General features: G+C 35.6%; 1 protein-coding gene across 1 annotated transcript in view; it reads left to right on the top strand.

The window, feature by feature from the left end:
- Nucleotides 1-19,511, top strand: part of LOC115417459 (cAMP-specific 3',5'-cyclic phosphodiesterase 4D-like) — a 239,641-nt gene that overhangs the window by 23,101 nt on the left and 197,029 nt on the right. Inside the window, exon 2 of the mRNA XM_030131388.1 lies at nt 2,134-2,181. Within this exon, the coding sequence (XP_029987248.1) occupies nt 2,167-2,181 (15 nt within the window). The 5' untranslated portion in view covers nt 2,134-2,166. The remainder of the gene's footprint in view (nt 1-2,133; nt 2,182-19,511) is intronic.

Below are 19,511 nucleotides of genomic sequence, written 5' to 3'. Positions count from 1 at the left end.
CAACCCCCTCAAACTATGCTGTCATTCCTTACGTACATCGTACCACCCCATACTACTCCTTCTCTGCTCCGTGAAGAGGTCATGAGGACCTCTTCACTCTAACCTTGCTTGAATACAGGCGCCATCCTCTATCTACACATTCAGACATTTAGGTGTTTGGGTTTCAACTCAAGGTAAGAACTTCGTCCCCAAGTCGGGGTTGCTACAGAGTGGTAAACATCACACATAACAATGACTCAGCATGTACTTAACAGTATAACATATTAAAAGAGTAAAAGTAAATTTTTCCACCACAGTTATTAGAAAGAGAAAACGAAAATCATTCTGTTTTTTAGATTTTGTTCATCTGTTTTGACACTGAAAAAGAAAAACACCTTGAAATTCAATGTTAATTCTTCTATTTTAAAACGAAAATCAATTAACCACTAGTTTTTCTTTTTGTTTCTGAAAAGAAAATCCAATTACCAAAAGATACACGGACTGAAAAATATTTTTTATGTTCACCAAATGTATGTTGGCTGTATTTATAGTGTTTATATAATCATTAATTCCTAACACATGCACATTTAATCCCTCACCACTGACATCTTAGTATTCATTATCAAACATCATGAAGGTCAGTGTTTCCTGCCAATAAAACAAAACAAAAAAAAAAGTAAAGTATGCAGAAAACTACAAAGCATGAGTGAAATAATATATGAGTAAACACCAGAACATACTGTATATAGTTAAATGCTGTCAAAAGACACACTTCACTCTTTACCTTATTTTGTTTTGCATTTCACAATGTTACACCTGCTGTGAGAAGAAAAGGTGTAATCCCCGACCCCTGCCACGTATGTGTGAAAACAGCATTCACTTACTGCATGACTATTTATAAAGTTCGCATGTGTGAAATAACATATGTGCAGACATATGGTCTCATCATCTCTCTGTCATAAGAAAACTCATCTGAATGTGATGCAAATGCACTCAGAAAATGGATCTAAGTACTTTGACATATTCACTCAGTCTGTTTATCCAGTGAGATGTTCATGAGTGATGTAGCAGACACATACACTGTTCCTCAAAGTACCAGTTAAATGGAATCAGTGAGATTTCAGTCCTAATTAACACTAATATTCTGCGTGAAAATAATAACAACGGATATCAAAATGTGACTGGTATAGTGTTAATAAGGCAAATGAGTGCAAACATGGACACAAATGGATCCAAAGTCTTTTTTTATCTTGTATGAGGATTCTTATATTACATACACTATATGGACAAAAGTATTGGGACACGTTGAATTCAGGTGTTTCTTTTCTAACAGGGGTCTGGGATACAAAACAATAACAGAGTTTTATATTGGGATAAATACTGCATTGCATTGGTTACTTTGGTTTAAATTGTTATTTTGATGTTTTTATCTGAAATCATCATAAACAGGATATCTTACAGCTGTAGACATGATGTGTCCCAATATTTATGTCCATATTGTTTATAAACATCAATATTTCCTTAAAGTTTAATGGGAGATTTTCTTCCTCAGTGACATTTTTCTTTTTTTCTGTACAAGGCATCATTATGTGCAAAGGTTCCTCTGTTCATCCTATGGAAGGACTTCACTGGCATTATTTATACACAGAGACGTGAAGAGACACCGGTGGTTAGTTATGGGAACATCCATCCATCCATCCATCCATCCATCCATCCATCCATCATATGTAAATACCATGTATCAGTTAATAATATAATCACATATCATTCAGTCTATATCTCTTACACTTAATATTCTCATGTTACAGACCTTCATTCCAGCCTCTTGTGCATTTTATTTCATGTGTCTAATGTGTCCACAGGAGTAAAACACAGTACATTTTAAAAGTTTAGAGTGTCTGTGAATTGGTAAGTTGAAGTCTTGACTGGCAGAAACCCCTACTGTGCTGGGTGATGAATGATTCATGGGTAACGAGAACAAAAATGTCTCCTCATTTTCTCTTAAATCAAAAAGAAGTGCTTGTCTCCCCGATTTCCCTTCAGCTGTAACAGATCCCGTGTCTGCTCAAAGAATACGATGGATTTCTCATGTTTTTTACTGAACTGTGTGAATTTTATTTGAACACCAACTCTCTCTCTCTCTGTTTTTTTCAGCTGCTGACAGACTGCAGCAACTAACAAAGAGTGATGTCTTGGGTGAAGGTAAATCACATCAATGGGAGCCTGTGTTCCACACACAAACAGACATCTGTAAATATCAGACATGAATGAACAAAACCCCTCAAAGCCTTTACTTTAAACCGAATAGACAACACCATAATGTGAAATACTTGCATCATTACCATTCACCAATCTGTCTTCTCCAAGTGTCACATGACCTTAACATTACTGTAAACTCCTGATCGTTACGTCTTCATCCTGTTTGTGTCCTTTTTAGTTCATATATTTAGTTCGATAGGCCATGAGCTTCTGGGAAGGCGCTGTGTCTGTCATCATCATCATCTTCATCTTTTTCTTTGTCATCTTTGTTAGTAATTTCATCAGATATCTCCCCTGATAAAACTATTGGTCGGATTGATTTCAGATTTTTTACGTAGCTTCCTTGGGACGTCTACAAACTCTGTTCACAGTTTTGTGAAGTTTTGACAAATTTTTTTAATATAAAAAATGTGCCTTTACTAATAATGGTCCATATTTTTATGGTTTATAACATGGAAATGGTTAGAGATCAATGGACTTTTATTTGGGTCCATGACCTTTGACCTTGAGTGACCTTGAAGGGTCAAACTCAAGATCACTAATGTCTAGATTTCAACAATCTTCTTCTCCAAAACTACTGGTCGGATTAATCTCAGATTTTATAAGTAGCTTCCTTGGGACAATGTCTACAAAATTTGTTCACAATTTTGAGAAATTTTGAATTTCAATTTTTTTTTTTTTTAACAAATTTTTGAAGTATTGAAAATGGTCCTTTCCTATAATGGTCCATATGTTGTTGACTTATAACATGTCAATAGTTACAGATATCAATATAGTTCCTATTGACTGATAAAAAGTCATTTATGGACTTTGAATTAGTTGAGTTCTCCTCCAGTGAAAATACCACCCTCTTCTATTGGGAGATTGATCTCCTGCATCCAGACCACAGGACTGGAACATAGCAACAGAACCTGACAACCTCACACATTCAACTTGTTACTGATTCTTGATAGAACATGCCGGTGAGATACAGGGACATTGGTCCTATTTCTTATTTGTTAGCTTACCGGCCAACAGGCCGTATGCTATTGTTGTCTGTCGTCGTCTGTCGTCGTCTGTCGTCGTCTGTCGTCGTCTGTCGTCGTCTGTCGTCGTCTATCGTCCGTTACAAAATTTTCAATTGTCTTCTTCTCTGAAACTACAATTCCGATTGACTTCAAACTTGGTATACAGCTTCTTTATGATGATGTCAACCAAAGTTAGTGAAATTATTTGGATCTGGATCTGATTCTGGATTTGGTGCGACTTTGAAAAATGTCCCCATTATAATAGATAGGAAGTGGATCGATGCAGTAACTCAGTAAATATTAATGATCTCCAGTGTAAATTTCTACAGTCCAGCCCTGATGGGGAGATGACCCAAACATAATGTCCACATGCTGATCAGGATCTTCTTCTGGATCCGGGAACTTACGGAAAATTTAACATGGGCTCTTATGGGGAAAACATTTCAATCGTCTTTCTCTCCGAAACTCCAGTTCTGATTGACTTCAAACTTGGTATACAGCTTCTGTATGAGGATGTCAACACAAGGTATTGAAATTATTTCTATCCGGATCTGATTCTGGATTTGGCGCGACTTCGAAAAATTTTCCCATTATAAGAGATAGGAAATGGACTGATCCAATAAATCAGTAAATATCAATGATATCAAGTTGGAATTTGACTTTTTTACAGATGTGATTGGAAAATGAGCAAAACATGGGCTATTTCTGTAATAGAATAAATACACAGAACTGGGTGATAATAAATGGCATCCGGATACATTTCCCAAAGCTTTTCATTTGGCCGGTCAGCTACAGGGCCATTGGTCCTATTTTTATATTAAAGAGTGAAATCATCAGTGTTGTCATGTCATGCTGTAAATGTACACCGACCAGTCATAACATTCCTTCCACTGACAGGCAAAGTGGAATTAATATTGATTATCTTCTTACAATGGGACCTAACAGTGGGTAGATATAATAGGCAGTAAGTTGATGTGTTAGAAACTGCAAAAATGGACAAAAGCAGGAATCTAGGAAACTTTGACAAGTGATCAGTTGTTATGTCCAAATCACTGGGTCAGGGCCTCTCTAAATCATGTTCATTCTCGGTGTAAAGTACTTGGCACCTACCGAAAGTATAGATAACAATCAGATCTCAACCACTCCAGCATCTATTGGAGCAGAACATTATTTGCCACCTGTCTAATATGTCAAATGTGTGAAACATCATCTACATCTATATTTACATCTACATCTACAAATTTTACAATATGGAGGTAATTCAGGTGGAAGAATTTAACTTACTTCTTCCTACTTCTACACCTAAAATAAAAGTAGAGGACTCAGTACAGAACTGCACTGTTGGAGGCTGTGTGTGGCCGACCAGTCACATATTTTTTGGAAATCTAATCCAGGCTGGTTATTTATTCTGTCATAATGTTTCACACAATGGGTGTGTTGATGTTATTAATGCTTATCAATCTTTATTGCTGCATTGGATTTACATTCTGTATGACTACAGGTGGATACTGAAACCTGGTATTAAATGGGCTCTGGAGCTAATTAATTACATATTAACCATTTAAGTGCCAACGTTACAATATTGCAACATAACTGCCTGAGACAGACCACAGCTCCAGATAGAGTTGCCAAATCTTGTTACCACCTTCCACCAACAGGTGGCGGACATAAGCCCCTTCAATCCTAACACCATTTCAGGACGTGTTTCTATTCAATGTGAAGAAGAAAATTTAGTTTGAAAGGCATGGTCCTGAGTTAGTTTAGTTAGTAAGTAAATAAAGTTTATTTAGTTTTAGCTTGGATAGATAAGGACAAATTTGGCTCCTCTGCTGCTTTGGCTGAAAAGCAACTAAAACTTACTGCATTTTACTTTCTACTAATGTTTAAGTTCATTTATTTTAAGGATAAGATGACAAAAACACAAGAAAACTTCCATGTAAATATGTTCAAAGCTCAATTTTATTAAAAATTACACAATCTAATATGGCCACCGCCCTTGACCTCACAATATACAAATTAAATGAGTATCAAAACTGAATATTAAAAAAAAAATTAATAAGCACCGGCCAGAGCCCGCTGGTTGTTTTGATTAGGGTCTGTTCACAAATTTATTCTGAAATGGTCAGAGCCTCATCGACTGATTTGTCAGTGACTCATAGTTTTATAGATGAGAGCAGTTAGAGGTTGGAAGCTGTTGGAAAACGACCGCTTTGCCAAAAAAACTGTTGGGAGAAAAAGTTGAGTTCGGTTGAGTTCAGTTTTAACAATGATGAGATTTTTTTTTTTTTTTTAAATGATTTTTTTTTTTTTTTGTTCCATACTACTAGCATAACAAAATCAGAGTCTGTGATAGGAAATTATCCAAAATAATGCTGCTGACTTTCCTGCTACAGAATATCCATTATATTTTAATTACATCGACTTATGCCTCTAATAAGAAAAGAAGGCAAATCATTCTGTTCACAATTTCAACTGTTATCTTAACCTACAAAAAAGTACCCTATCAATGAGCAGTGTTTGTAAGAGTATCAATAAAATATCCATCCCTACTCAGTGTGAAAACAATTTGTCATGTTAATTTATCAAATGACAAATAATAATAATAATAATAATAATCCTAAATAACTACCTAAACATAGTCTGTAAACATGACATCACTTTACAGATGACTACCTGCCCTGTTTAAAAATATAAATGAAGTTTTTAATGATCTCAGCAGAGTAGTAAAAAACTTACTTTATTTATTTAACCTTTATTTAACCAGGAATAAAAAGATCCCATTGAGATTAAGAACCTCTTTTCCAAGGGAGTCCTGGCCAAGAGGCAGCATGAAATACAACACACAATTACAACATACAGTAGTTTACAGGACAAGTCAAACTATGAAAAAACAAGTCCAAGTCTTTGAGTTAGTCTCTAGCACTTTGAGTTTGGATTTAAAAGCATTCAAAGAGATTGATTCAGTCAGTTTCCAGTCTTTTAGCAACATTTGATGACTTTTATATGAAACAGCACAATATCAGTACAATATGAGTTTTTCTTATCTTACTTTTCTTAGATTTTTTTTGTACATGTTGTGGTAATCTTCTAATGGAGACAACGTCTTCCAGCAAAGAATTCATTGTATGCATCTACAAATAAAGCTGATCCTGGTTCTGACAAAAGCTGTGTGAACCTTACATCAGTATTCATCACTGGTCGATGTCAAATATAGAATCCTTTTCTGATTTCAAAGGGAAAACATGGTTGAAATTCCTCTCATTTACTCACTCACTCACTCTGTTATTTGAAAACTACCCACCTTGGTGACCCTGTCTGACTCTTTGTCACATCTGATGAATTTAATGGATCTGACTGGTAAACAACAGGTGGTGCAAATGCATAAAGAGCTGATCAAAAATGGTGCATACAGCTTGAGCACATCCTGTCAAATGAAAACAGTTTGTGTAGATGTTGAGACAACTCTGTAAAGCATCAGTTGTGGCCATGAAAGGACACAAAGTGAGAAAATGCCAGATTCTACATGAAAGCCTGAACCAAAACCAATACTTTCCAACAGTTTGATTTATGACGATGATTTCATTCTGTGTATTGATAATGTTGTACAGAACTGTGCTCATAATGAACCCATAACCTCCCAGAGATCATTACTAGATCAATAAAACCCCATTTTAATCAATACATTTGTCATATTATTGATTTCTTTAACATATAGTAGTGTGCTATTTATATCTGTGGCTTCAGGATGATTTAACCCTTAAAGACCCAGTGCTACTTTTGTGTCAGTTCCTATATGAATGTTTCTTTCTATTTAATCTTTCTTAAGTTATTTATCATGTCTTATAATATTATCCTCTGTATTATGTATATTTTCCGACAATGAATTTACTGATCGTGTACTCTAATTATCATGCTGATGTTACGTTTGAGGGTTATTACATGAAAAATTGTGAAAACTTAAGAAAAAGGGACTTTTTCAGTAAAATATATCAATAACTGAACGTATAAACAAGCCTCTCCAACCACTGTCATTGACCTATTTAGTATACATTATTTATTAAAATAAGTTATATTCTGTAATTTTATGATGCAACCCCATTACATATAAATAGCTATTACACCAAATTCTAACCTTAAAGGGCTGATATTTATCTAAACCCACTTTTATTAGTCTGTGGTTCATTTATTTGTGTATTTGGACCCTAATAGTTCATACAGTTTGAATTTGAACCCCCCAGGTGCTGCAAATCTATCTTTATATTCATTCAGTAAAAATCGAGTGGATTTCTACAACCCGTTTTAATTCCTGCTTCATTTGTTACGTTTTATAACTAGTTACATTTGCACATATAAGGTCAAGACTTTCGACGAACATTTCTCAGAGTACGACATAATTGTTTATCAGCAGCAGCGGTTGTAGTAAAAACGGAAAATATGTACAAACTTTGAGCCGATGACCTAAAATGTTCAGTTGTTGGTTGTATTAACGAACACTAATGGTTGAATGGGACAGTGTGCACAATCAACAACCTGGAGGGGGCGGGGTCCTGTGCATTTAAAGGGCCAGCGCTCAAAATGGCCTTTCTCGTGTCATTACTCAGAAATAGGGTTGAAGATGGACCTGTGGAGTTGAATTAATGAAGAATTCAGACCCAAACAAAGCATTTACAGTTTATATACTAATGCTGAAATGTGTGGGTGTAGCCTTAATTTTTTTAAAAAACGTTTCTAGTTTTATGAATGCTGGCACTTGACATCTTACCCAGGGACAGCAGTTGAAAAATAGTGTTTTTGCTAATACTGGCACATTTACAGAAATGTTCATTAATGTGTACTGTCCCTGCTAAATGAACCAATAAATAAATATGTAAACCACAGGGAAATGTTTGAAAATGCATAATTCCATTTAAAAAAGCAAAATATCATTCCTTTAACCCTTAAAACAGTCTTGAGTCTCAAAACGTCTGCACTCCCAAAGTAAACAACTCCCTCACAATCAATGAACAAAGGAACACCCTCCCACCTTATCCAGTCTGCGGTTGGCTTTGGTGATAAGTTCTGTGTGAGCTCCAGATTGTGACGCGATGCTGACTACGTTGGTCTTGGATTCACTCACGGCCATAAACCTTTCATCTTTACTTTAGGGCTTTGTACACAGCTCATAAAAACACATGGTGACTGATCAAGTGATAGTCAGAGACATCACAGTTGTTCTTGTGTTGAGGCAATAAAAGTACTTTGAGATTTCTCTTTACAATTCTTTCAGTAGAAATTCTTGAAAGACTCTCTTTCCGTTATTGTCAAGGTGGAGATATGTGGCTTGTCATTTCCAAAACCTTTTTATAAAATCCTCTTTTTTAACATCCTGTTTAAATTGTTATCTTTGCTTCCAAAATTTCTCAGAGATAGTTTTTACTTAATTTCTCTCAACACTCATTTAGTTTTTCAGTTTTTTTGTTTGTATCCATGACTGTGATTTTAAATGTTCTACCTCTTAATTTTTTAAAAATATTTTCATGCTCTGATTATAAATGATAATTTTCACTGCAACGAGGCCTAACCATCTATTTTCTTCACATCTCACTGAGGAGGAAAAATCTCCCATTAAACTTTATATTTCTACTGATGGGACACATCAGTCTACAGCTGTAGTAATAATAATAATAATAATAGTAATAATGATGGATTGGATTTATATAGGGCTTTTCTAGACACCCAAAGTGCTTTACATTATTGATCCATTATTCATTCGCTCTCACATTCTCCCTCTGGTGGTGGTAAACTACATCTGTAGCCACAGCTGTCCTGGGGCAGACTGACAGATGTGTGGCTGACAATTCGTGCCTACGGCCCCTCCGACCACCACCAAACATTCATACACCAGTGTGAGTGGCACTGGTGGCAAGGAGGATGAAGTGTCTTGCCCAAGGACACAACAGACTGCCTAGTACAGAGTGGGATTCGAACTGCCAAACCTTCGGTTATTGGACGACCCGCTCTACCACCTGAGCCATGGCCGCCCCATGTAAGATGTCCTGTTCATGATGATTTGAGATAAAAAACCTTAACTAGTGCATTGATCCGTGGGGAACCACAGGCTATAGATCCTCTGATCCAGTTCATTCCTTTACTTTCTTGGTAAATTCCACTGGCATTTTTAGTTGAATAACCTCTCAGCTGGTACGTCTGTTTCTGCACAAGAAACTCTGCACTATGGAAACATACCTGTTGCTAGGTAACCCACTTCAGTGATGATTCTATGATTCTGGGAATAGCAACATAATTGGCCATTGGGAGGCCATTGTATTAAAAAATTACTAATCCAGTGTTTTTCAACCTTTGGGTTGGGACCCCACGTGGGGTCACATGGAATTCAAATGGGGTTGCCTGAAATTTCTAGTAATTGATTTAAAAAAAAAAAAAAATACTAATAAAAATATATGGTGAGTTGAGAGGCGATCGCAATCCATAAAAGACATGACAAACTCTGAAGCTGAAACTGAAGCACTGTGGTTCTGTTTATCTTTCAAATGTCCATTGTGTTTGTTCAGTATTAATTGTCAGCCTTGTAAATCCAAGCTGGACTGACTGTACATATCCTGGCCAAGGAAAATAAAATTCTCACTTTGTGCAGTAATCTACACCTGGCTTTTCCATAATAATCCATAATAATATACATTATATAACCCATAATAATATACATTATATAGACTAAATGTCGTCTAAAATTAACATTTATTTGCAGCATAGTATAGCAAACTATTACATGATCAAAAACAAATTAATTTTAGCAAAAAAAAAGTCTCCGTTTTGAATGTCTGGTGTCGCCAGAAATTTGTGATGTTAAAATGGGGTCATGAGCCAAAAAAGGTTGGAAACCACTGCACTAATATTTCCCAAAATATTGGTCCTGTTGCTAGTCTATAGAGTCCACTTCCCTCTTAAAATATAAGATATTTCCTTAAATATGTCCGTATAGTGTACATGGCATATGATACAAACTGGCCTGAGCAGCCCCTCATCACCCCTCATGACCCCTCTAGTGTACATATTCACAAGGCTTTACTTTGACGAACTGAGTGTTTCTATTTTCTCCACGCTGTTAAATAAAGACTCATTCCCTTAGAAATCTGCTACTTCTAGTCATTATGAACAGAAAAGTTTACAGAAACTATATGGGTATAAATGTAACCACGAGCCCCCGCTGCTTTCATCGGATCCAGCTCTTTAAGTTCACTTTAAGAATTCACTTTGCAAAATAGTGTTTTTTATAGAAAGAGTGTGCTTCTGTGCACCTGCAGAGTTAATTGTGCAGACACCTGCTGTGAGAAGTGTAGGATGGGGGATGGAAAGGAGAGGACGGAGGGGGTGGCTGATTGGCTCTATTTATGGAGAAATAATAATCTCAGCCTCCCCACCCCCACATGTCATTATACATACAGGTGAAGGTTTTTACTCTATATGGACAAAAGTATTGGGACACATCATGGCTACAGCTGTAACATGTCCTGTTCATGCGGATTTGAGATAAAAACATCAATATTTCCTTACAGTTTAATGGAAGATTTTTCTTCCTCAGTGAGATGTGAAGAAAGTAGATGGTTAGCTGTGGTAGAAAATGATTATTTACAGACAGAGCATGAAATATCTTAGAAATTTAGAAGTAGAACATTTAAAATCATAGTCATGGATTAAAAGCAAAATCTCTGTTCAAAGAAATTAAGTGAAAACCATCTCTGTGTCATTTTGGAAACAAAGATAACAATTTAAACCAAACCAACCAATGCAATGATATTTATCCCAGTATAAAACTATATTCTGACATTAGTCATTATTGTTTTGTATCCCAGACCCCTGTTAGAAAAGAAACCCCTGTCCACATACTTTTGTCCATATGGTGTATATCTGCACTAGAAAGTAGGTTTCCTCTGGCTGAGACATGTATGGTGTGCACAATGTGAGGGTTCATCCAGCCTGGTCCTCATCAGATAATGACTTCATGGTGGTTCATGCCCTGATCATCTATCATCTCTCTGATTACATAAGCCATGATTGTGGTTGGCATGTCTCTGTCCATTCAGCTGTGAATTTTCAATTTGCTGAATAATACATTTGATGTAGTTCCTATTCAGACCATAAGTTAACATCTGCACCGGTAAACCTGATAAAGGTCTTTGTGCAGACATTTGGGGGTGGTCCGGGACACGTTTATCCACTTTCTCTTATCAGTGTGAGCAGGTTTGTGTCCTGGAATGAACTGCAGGACTCAGTACTCAGCTGTGCTTCCAGTGGCATCACACTGAGGTGTTTTAAAGACACCTGAAATCTTCTAAAAGCCTTCAGATTCAGGTCAGATCAGATTCCTTTATTTGTCATTTAAGCATTTCATCATAGATGCACTGCAAAATGAAATGACAATGCATTGGTCTCAATAATATTCAATCAATAATAATTGGTCTTAATGAATGTTTTAGTGACTCGCTGATTATACTGGATGTTCGGTTTTACTGGATGTTTGATTTTATTGAATGTTTTGGTTTTATCAGTTGTCTTATTTATTGCTATTCGTCCTTTTATTTTGTGGCACTACAGAGGGTAAGCACTACCCAGTTTTGTTGTATAGCCATTGTACAATGACAATAAATCTACTGTAATTCAATAAAAACACAAAGATAAAACACTTGTAAACAGGATAAAATAGTTATTACAAAAAAATAAAATAAATATTAATAAATAAATAATGCACTTAATAAAATCTGTGATAAAAACTATACCAGTTCGATGTTGCATGGTATTGCAGTGAGTATGGCACAAATATTGTATAGGCTTTGTATTAGAGTCAGTAGAGACAATATTGCACCGTGTGGCTGAGATCCACTCAGTATATTACACAACACTGTGCTTAATATTCATCCAGTTGTAGTTTGCAGCTTTACCACTAGATGTAACTAAACAGATTAATGATTAGTGTAATGTTCCAGAGGTACTAGTCCTTCATGGAGAAAACTGATTGTCCAGTTCAGACCTAATGTGATATTTTTGTCATTTTTGTGCTCCTAGTTCCTCTTTTATCACCACCTCTTTGGATCTGTCACTCATATATAGGCTTTCACATTATTACATAATCACCTCATAATAATTATTTCACCTTACTGCAATTATTTTACATGATGATAATCATCTCTATTGACCAGTATATGAAAAGCTGCATAAAACTGGCTGTAATCTCATAATTCCACATCATTTTGCAGCATTTGAGAGTGGACTGGTGCTCTCATACTGTTAGTGTCTACATTTCGAGGAGCTTCATGTCAGTTGGTGCATGTCGTCATCATCGGTCATTTCTCTCTAAAACTAAGTAATAATAGTGTTAGTTTTCTTCACCTTGAGAGGTTGACAGTGACTCTCTACTCCCTCTAGTGGTCACATAAATCCCCTAGCCCATTGCTGTAAATATATTCAGTTCATATCTCCACAATCCAGTACATCCGCATCTGTGGCAGAACTTCGCAGCTCTTTATTCTAAACATTCTGATGATCTTTAAAAGGTAGAAATACTACATATAACTCCTTTAACCAAAAACTAATGATAATGAATTGTGTTGATATGAACTAATTTGAATATGTTGATCATTTGACAGATCGATCTCTTTCTATATTTCATTAAGTGGCTCATATATTAAAATTGTTACAATCACATCTATTCTGTGTGATCCCTAAATGGCCAACAGGAATGTAAATGTGATTACATGTTGCATTACTCGTCTTCATGACTTGCACAGATTGTGTATAATTAAACTATTGTTAGGTTGAAACTATAGTGACAGAGAAATACAATTGCATCATTAATTTGTTTAACACTTAATTATCAACCACACTTTCATTGTCATCAACGTTCTGTGTGAGTGTCATAGGATAATGTGTATGTCTGTGGACCTACATTCAGCACTAATTCATGGAAATGTTCAGCGCATGCTACTGTTGTGTTTGTGTGTACAAGCTGTGTGGGACAGATGGACTCCCAGTGGATTGTGGGATGCCTGTGGTGTTAAACATTGGGTACACGTTGACTGTGGTCAAAGCAGTGAGAAGCCGATAGAATCAAGGTCTGAGGTTAAGGGATCAAACCACCGCCAGGAAAATACACCATATGGACAAAAGTATGTGGACATGTCGGATTCAGGTGTTTCTTTTCTAACAGGGGTCTGGGATACAAAACAATAATGACTAATGTCAGAATATAGTTTTATATTGGGATAAATATCATTGCATTGGTTAGTTTGGTTTAAATTGTTATCTTTGTTTCCGAAATGCCTCAGAGATGGTTTTACTTTACTGTTTGTTTGTTTGTTTTTTTAAATTCATGATTATGGTTTTAAATGATTTACCTTTAAATGTCCTGTTCATGATGATTGAGATAAAAACAGCAATATTTCCTTAAAGTTTAATGAGAGATTTTTCTTACTAAGAGAGATGTGAAGAAAGTAGATGGTTAGTTGTGGTAGAAAATTATTATTTACAGTCAGGACACGAAAAATATTTTAGAAATTTAGTGGTAGAACATTTAAAATCATAATAAAAAAAAAAATAACATTGAGAAATTAAGTAACAGCCTTCTATGAGGCATTTTGGAAACAAAGATAATTTAACCCATAAAGACCCAATCGTCCACCAGCAGCCAAAATCATTTACTGATATAAAATGTTTAATACCTGTTGATCCACTAATCCTATCAATACATGTAAATAATTGGTGTAAAATACAGTTTGTTGTCTTTTCATGATCATCAGATATGACCCATTTGGACGTTCAGAGGCTCCGTATTTACCGTGGAAACACCATCATCTTCCACAACATTGATTCACCAGTAAAACCCATGGAGTTGGATCAATGACAGTGGATGGACACACTGGGTTTATGTTCAGTTAATGAGAGATTTTACTGAAAAAGTCTGTTTTCCTTCAGTTTTCTCTGTCTCTGATGTAATAACACTCAACTTTATTCGAGCTTTTATGAACATTTACATGATCAGTTAATTAAATGTATAGAAAAATAGGTGATTTTCACTGAAAAAAACACAAAATACGAAGATAATATTATAATAAATGGTGATAAATGACTTAAGAAAAGTTACATAGAGAAAAAAATATTTTGGAACTGCCACAAAAGTAGCATTGGGTCTTTATGGGTTAAACCAAACTAACCAATGCAATATTTATCCCAATATAAAACTATATTATGTCATTTGTCATTATTGTTGTCTATCCCAGACCCCTCTTGGAAGAGAAACATATGAATTCATCATGTCCACATACTTTTGTCCATATGGTGTATAAACTAAACATTCCTGATTGGGTTTATTTATTTTCCCAGCCCTCTTTGGTAATGGACATAATGTGCTGTACATTCTAAATGTGAAGCACCTCTTTCCTTGATTACATGAGGCAAATACTTCCTTAATTTTAAGAACAAAAGGCTGAAACATGAAGGAGTGTTCAAGTGGTTATCTACAAGAAAATGTGCATTTGTAGCTGGTGTCAAGATCCTTAGATGTATTTAGAGACACAGCAGCTCCGGTTGACTGCAGCTGAGTATAATTGCCCATTTATGCATATGCTAATCAACTGATTTGCACAAACGAGCTCAACAAAGCAGAGGCAATTATTTATCTGAATATATGATGTACAAGATGAAAAACAGAACCATCTGTATCGAATCTTCTACAAATAACATTACAAAGTATTCCTTTCATAGTGTGTAAAATTGAACAGAACTGTCATGGCTGCAACAGATGTCTTCCACATGGATAGTTTAACCATTACGGAAAGTAAGGGAAAAAAAAAAAAAACGGCCCCAGCTCTGACTTTAGATAACCAGTGAGCTAAGATATGTGTCTGGATGCCTCATTTAATCCAGTTAAAGTATTATAGCTGTTTGTTTCTTTACCATGAAATGTAAATGTAATGTCTTTCTCTTGTCTTACTAAGGTGCTACAGCCACAGTGTAAAGATAAAATATTATGCTCCTGATTAAAGCAAATAAAAATAACATGGATCTGAAAATATATAACAAAGACTTCAATCTGACTAGTAAATATTAGGTGACTTATTAAAAAGTAAAAATATGCTTCAATGAAATCACATACAGTATATAACCAAGAGTAGTGCAGTAAAACTCATTAAAATGTGAGTAGAAACCAACAAACAAAGTTAAGAATATATGTTCTTGGGGTCTAGATGTAGACCACTCCATGTTCTAAGGGTTTGTTGGTTAATAAAAGGTTCACTCAAATCATTAACATCCATTTTGAGTCCCGTAAAGCTTATTTATGTGAGTACATGCACTTACAGCTGAAGGTCGGCTCTACACGGAGCTGAAGAGGATTAAGACTGAATGTAAAGTGGATTTCAGAATCATTTAGGTCTTAATCCTTTCATGCATGAATTATGAAAAAAAGTACCTACATTTTTTTTAGATTGATTTTATTACTCAAAATAAGGCTAAAGTTGAAATGCATTTTGAAATTTTTTTTTTTTTTTTTTAAATATGGCTTTATGAAGAAAATATTTAACCTCTTGAAACCCATGAAAGTACAAGTTTGGGCTTTTTTTAATTCAATAATTGCCTATTTAGGAAACATTGTGAAGCAACAGTTTTTTCAGATGCTTTTTTTAAAAAATTGTCCTTTGCAGTGGACTTGGACTTTTTTTTCTTTTTGTATAAAGCTGTGAAACCCACAGCTGGGTCTTAGGAGGTTAACTTTGAGATCACAGAGCTGTCAAAATAGTAAAACTGAGATGATCCTTTTTTCATTGTATTGCTTGGGGTCTATAGAGACTGCCCCCATGTGGTTTGGAGAATATTGCCTTTATAACCCTTTGGAAAGTGAGATTAAACTATGTGTCCACAAATGCGGCTGTCATGCGTGAAAATGTTAAATATGTTTGAACGTAGGACTTCATGTCAATTTCTCAGTATTTTTATATAATGTAAAACCTATAGGAGCAGTGGTTCTCCCCTGGTACCCAAAACTTAAACAGAGAATAACAATACGTTTTATTTCTTTCACACCTTTCAGTCCAATAAACTGAAAGCATAAGAGTAAACTAAAATAAAGGATGCAAATAATTGTATTTCATTACTGGACATACAAAGCCAGGATAGAAGTGTGAGTACTTTGTTAAGTAGGACTAGTAGTTTATAAATGTGAACATTTTCATCATGTAATTTTACTTTTTTATACTGAAACAAGGAGAAAAAATTTGGAGTTGTCATTATTATTATTATTATTATTATTATTATTATTATTATTATTATTATTACTACTACTACTACTACTACTACTACTACTACTACATCTATATTTCAAAACTGACACATGTTCTTTTCCACTAGGGGAGGTGCAGTGCACAGTTTGATGACTAAATTTACATTTTTGGATTTTTTTTTTTTTTTTTTTTTTACAAATTTTTGAAAAGTTTTTAAAAAGATTGAAAGTTCAGCCTCAAAATTAATCCCTAGGTAGGCAGAGTATCAGTGTGTGACCAGACAGGGGTATTTGTAAGCTCTGCCTACTTTTCCACTCGTTATAATCATATTTTACTGGTCTGGTCCACTTGAGTTCATATGGGTCTGTATGTGACCCCTGAACTTGAGTGATTTTGACATTCTTGTTTGTTAATATCTTCAGTGTCCTTTTTGCATTTCACAAATTTTGTTTCATAGGCTGGATTGAACCCTTTGGTGGGCTGGTTTTAGCCCTCAAGCCGTATGTTTGACATCCTTGGACCAGACCTTTCCTGGATGATGCTTTTGGACTAAGTCGCTCCTGTTATACCATTTTCTCATGTCCAGAATATGTACCCGTCTTCACCCAGCAGTCGCTGGGATACGCTCCAGCTCCTCTATGACCCTCCAGAGGATTAACTGGTTCAGAAAATGGATAAATGAAGATGAAGTTGAAATGTGTTAACACAGCTCCTCCAGGTTTCTGCCTGTTAGAAGGACATTTTTCCTTGAAAGCAAGTTTTTGCTCCTGGAGGATTCTGTTGGGTTTCTGTAAATTGGCTTCAGTGTCTGGTTTAGACCAGCTCGAAATGTAAAGTGTCATCGAGATAGAGATAACTTTTGTTATAATGTGACGCTATATAAATAAAATTTGATTGATTGATTGAAATACAACTGAAAGTTCACATTAATTCCCATGCTTTTATTTGTAATTCTCTATATTGGCCCAGTGTCATTCAGAGTTATAATATCAATTCTTAAACCATAAAGACCTAAACAGCCACTGGTGTTTAAAACCATCTACTGATCTAAACTGTTTAATCCCTGTTGATCCACTAATCCTATCAATACATGTAAATAATTGGTGTAAAATATAGTTTATCATCTTTTCGTGGTCATCAGATATGACCCATTTGGACGTTCAGAGGCTCCATAGTTACTGTGGAAACACCGTCATCTTCTACAACACAGGTGTCAAACATGCGGCCCAGGGGCCAAAACCAGCCCGCCAAAGGTTCCAGTCCGGCCCACAGGAGAAATTTGCAAAGTGCAAGTTAGGGCTCAAAAATAATATCATAATGACCTATAAATAATGACAACACCAATTTTTTCTCTTTGATTTAGTGCAAAAAACATTAAATTATGAAAATGTTTACGTTAACAAACTGTCCTGAAACAATAAAATGTGAATAACCTGAACAAATATGAACAACCTGAAATGTCTAAAGAAAATTAAGTACAATTTTAACAATATTCAGCCTGGTACTAAATGTTTTGTGCCTTTGTAGATCTGATCTGTAATACATATGTATAAATGATAAGTCAAGGCAGAATATTGATAAAATTGTATTATATTTATATATTTCTTTACGAATTTCATTTTTTTCAGGTTATTCACAACCTTTTTGTTTGGATAGTTTGTAAACGTAAATATTGGCATAATTTAATGTCATTCTTTGCACTAAAACCATTTGTAGTTGTCATTATTTATTGGCTATCATGCTGTTATTTTACTGGTCCGGCCCACTTCAGATTAAATTGGGCTGAATGAGTTTGACACCCTTGTTCTACAGCATTGATTCACCAGTAAAACCCATGGAGTTGGATCAATGACAGTGGATGGAGACACTTGGTTTATGTCCAGTTAATGATATATTTTGCAGAAAAAGTCACTTTTTCTACAGTTTTCTCAGTTTCTGCTATAATAACCCTCAACTACAATCTGAGCTTTTATGAACAGCTACATGATCAGTGAATTAAATATAGGAAAATACCTGTTTTTTACTGCAAAACACAAAATACAGAGGATAATATTATAATAAATGGTGATAAACCACTTAAGTTAAGTTAAATATAGAGAAAAAACTATTTTGGAACTGCCACGAAAGTAGCTCTGGGTCTTTATGGGTTAAACACACAGGTAGTCAGGATAATGAAGTTCAAGTAGATGAAGCAGATTGTTTTTACAGACCAAGTTTCAGAAGAGAATTAAAGTCTGCACGACCTGTTTACGGTTTGATTGGGTTTTTTTCTACCACACATTCGTCTGCAGCAAACTGAGCCATGATGAGCCGATGCCCGTTGACATGAGCGTACTGTAGATCTAGTCTGGCTTTGGGGGTTGGATGTCTCACCACCACTCTGTGCTGAAAATTGACAACACTTTGGTGGAGAGTGTGAGTCATAGTCGCTGATGCATTGACACGACCCCGTAGTCTTGATTACTGGAGATTCTGAGGACGAGGAGTGCAGCCGTCTGATTGGTGGTTTTTAGATGCAGATGCCCGCTGAGAGCCCGCTGTCCCATCTGATCACTCATCAGGCCATTCCCGACTCATTGTCACTTTGTATGTGAGGAACAGCAGGACGTCGGCCAGGTGATAACACAGCCAGCTGCTCCTTCTCTGCTGCTGATTGGCTGGAGCAGAATGTGTTGTTCAGCCAAAAAAAAAGCAAAAAGAAAAAACTTGTGTTGGAGCAAATCAAAGAGATGCAGCCAAGGTAGACAGAAAATATAAAGATCTTAGAGCCTGCCCACACGACAACGAAATTATGTCAATTTGCAAAAGTTTAATATTGTTTCGGCTTTTTGTCCAGATAACACCGGTGTTGTCGGTGCCCTGAAACGGTATTTTTGAGAACGGATCCCAGTGCGGAAAAATCTCACAACGCCACCCTCACGTTGCCGTGTGGATAGGCAAAACACCACTTTTAGGAAATGATGACACTATTGTACCACGTGACCAGAATAAGAAAACC

The sequence above is a fragment of the Sphaeramia orbicularis genome, chromosome 4 (genome assembly GCF_902148855.1).
Source record: "Sphaeramia orbicularis chromosome 4, fSphaOr1.1, whole genome shotgun sequence".
NCBI lineage: Eukaryota > Metazoa > Chordata > Actinopteri > Kurtiformes > Apogonidae > Sphaeramia > Sphaeramia orbicularis.
Note: the sequence above shows the minus strand (reverse complement) of the source record. Positions and strands in the feature narration are given on the sequence as shown.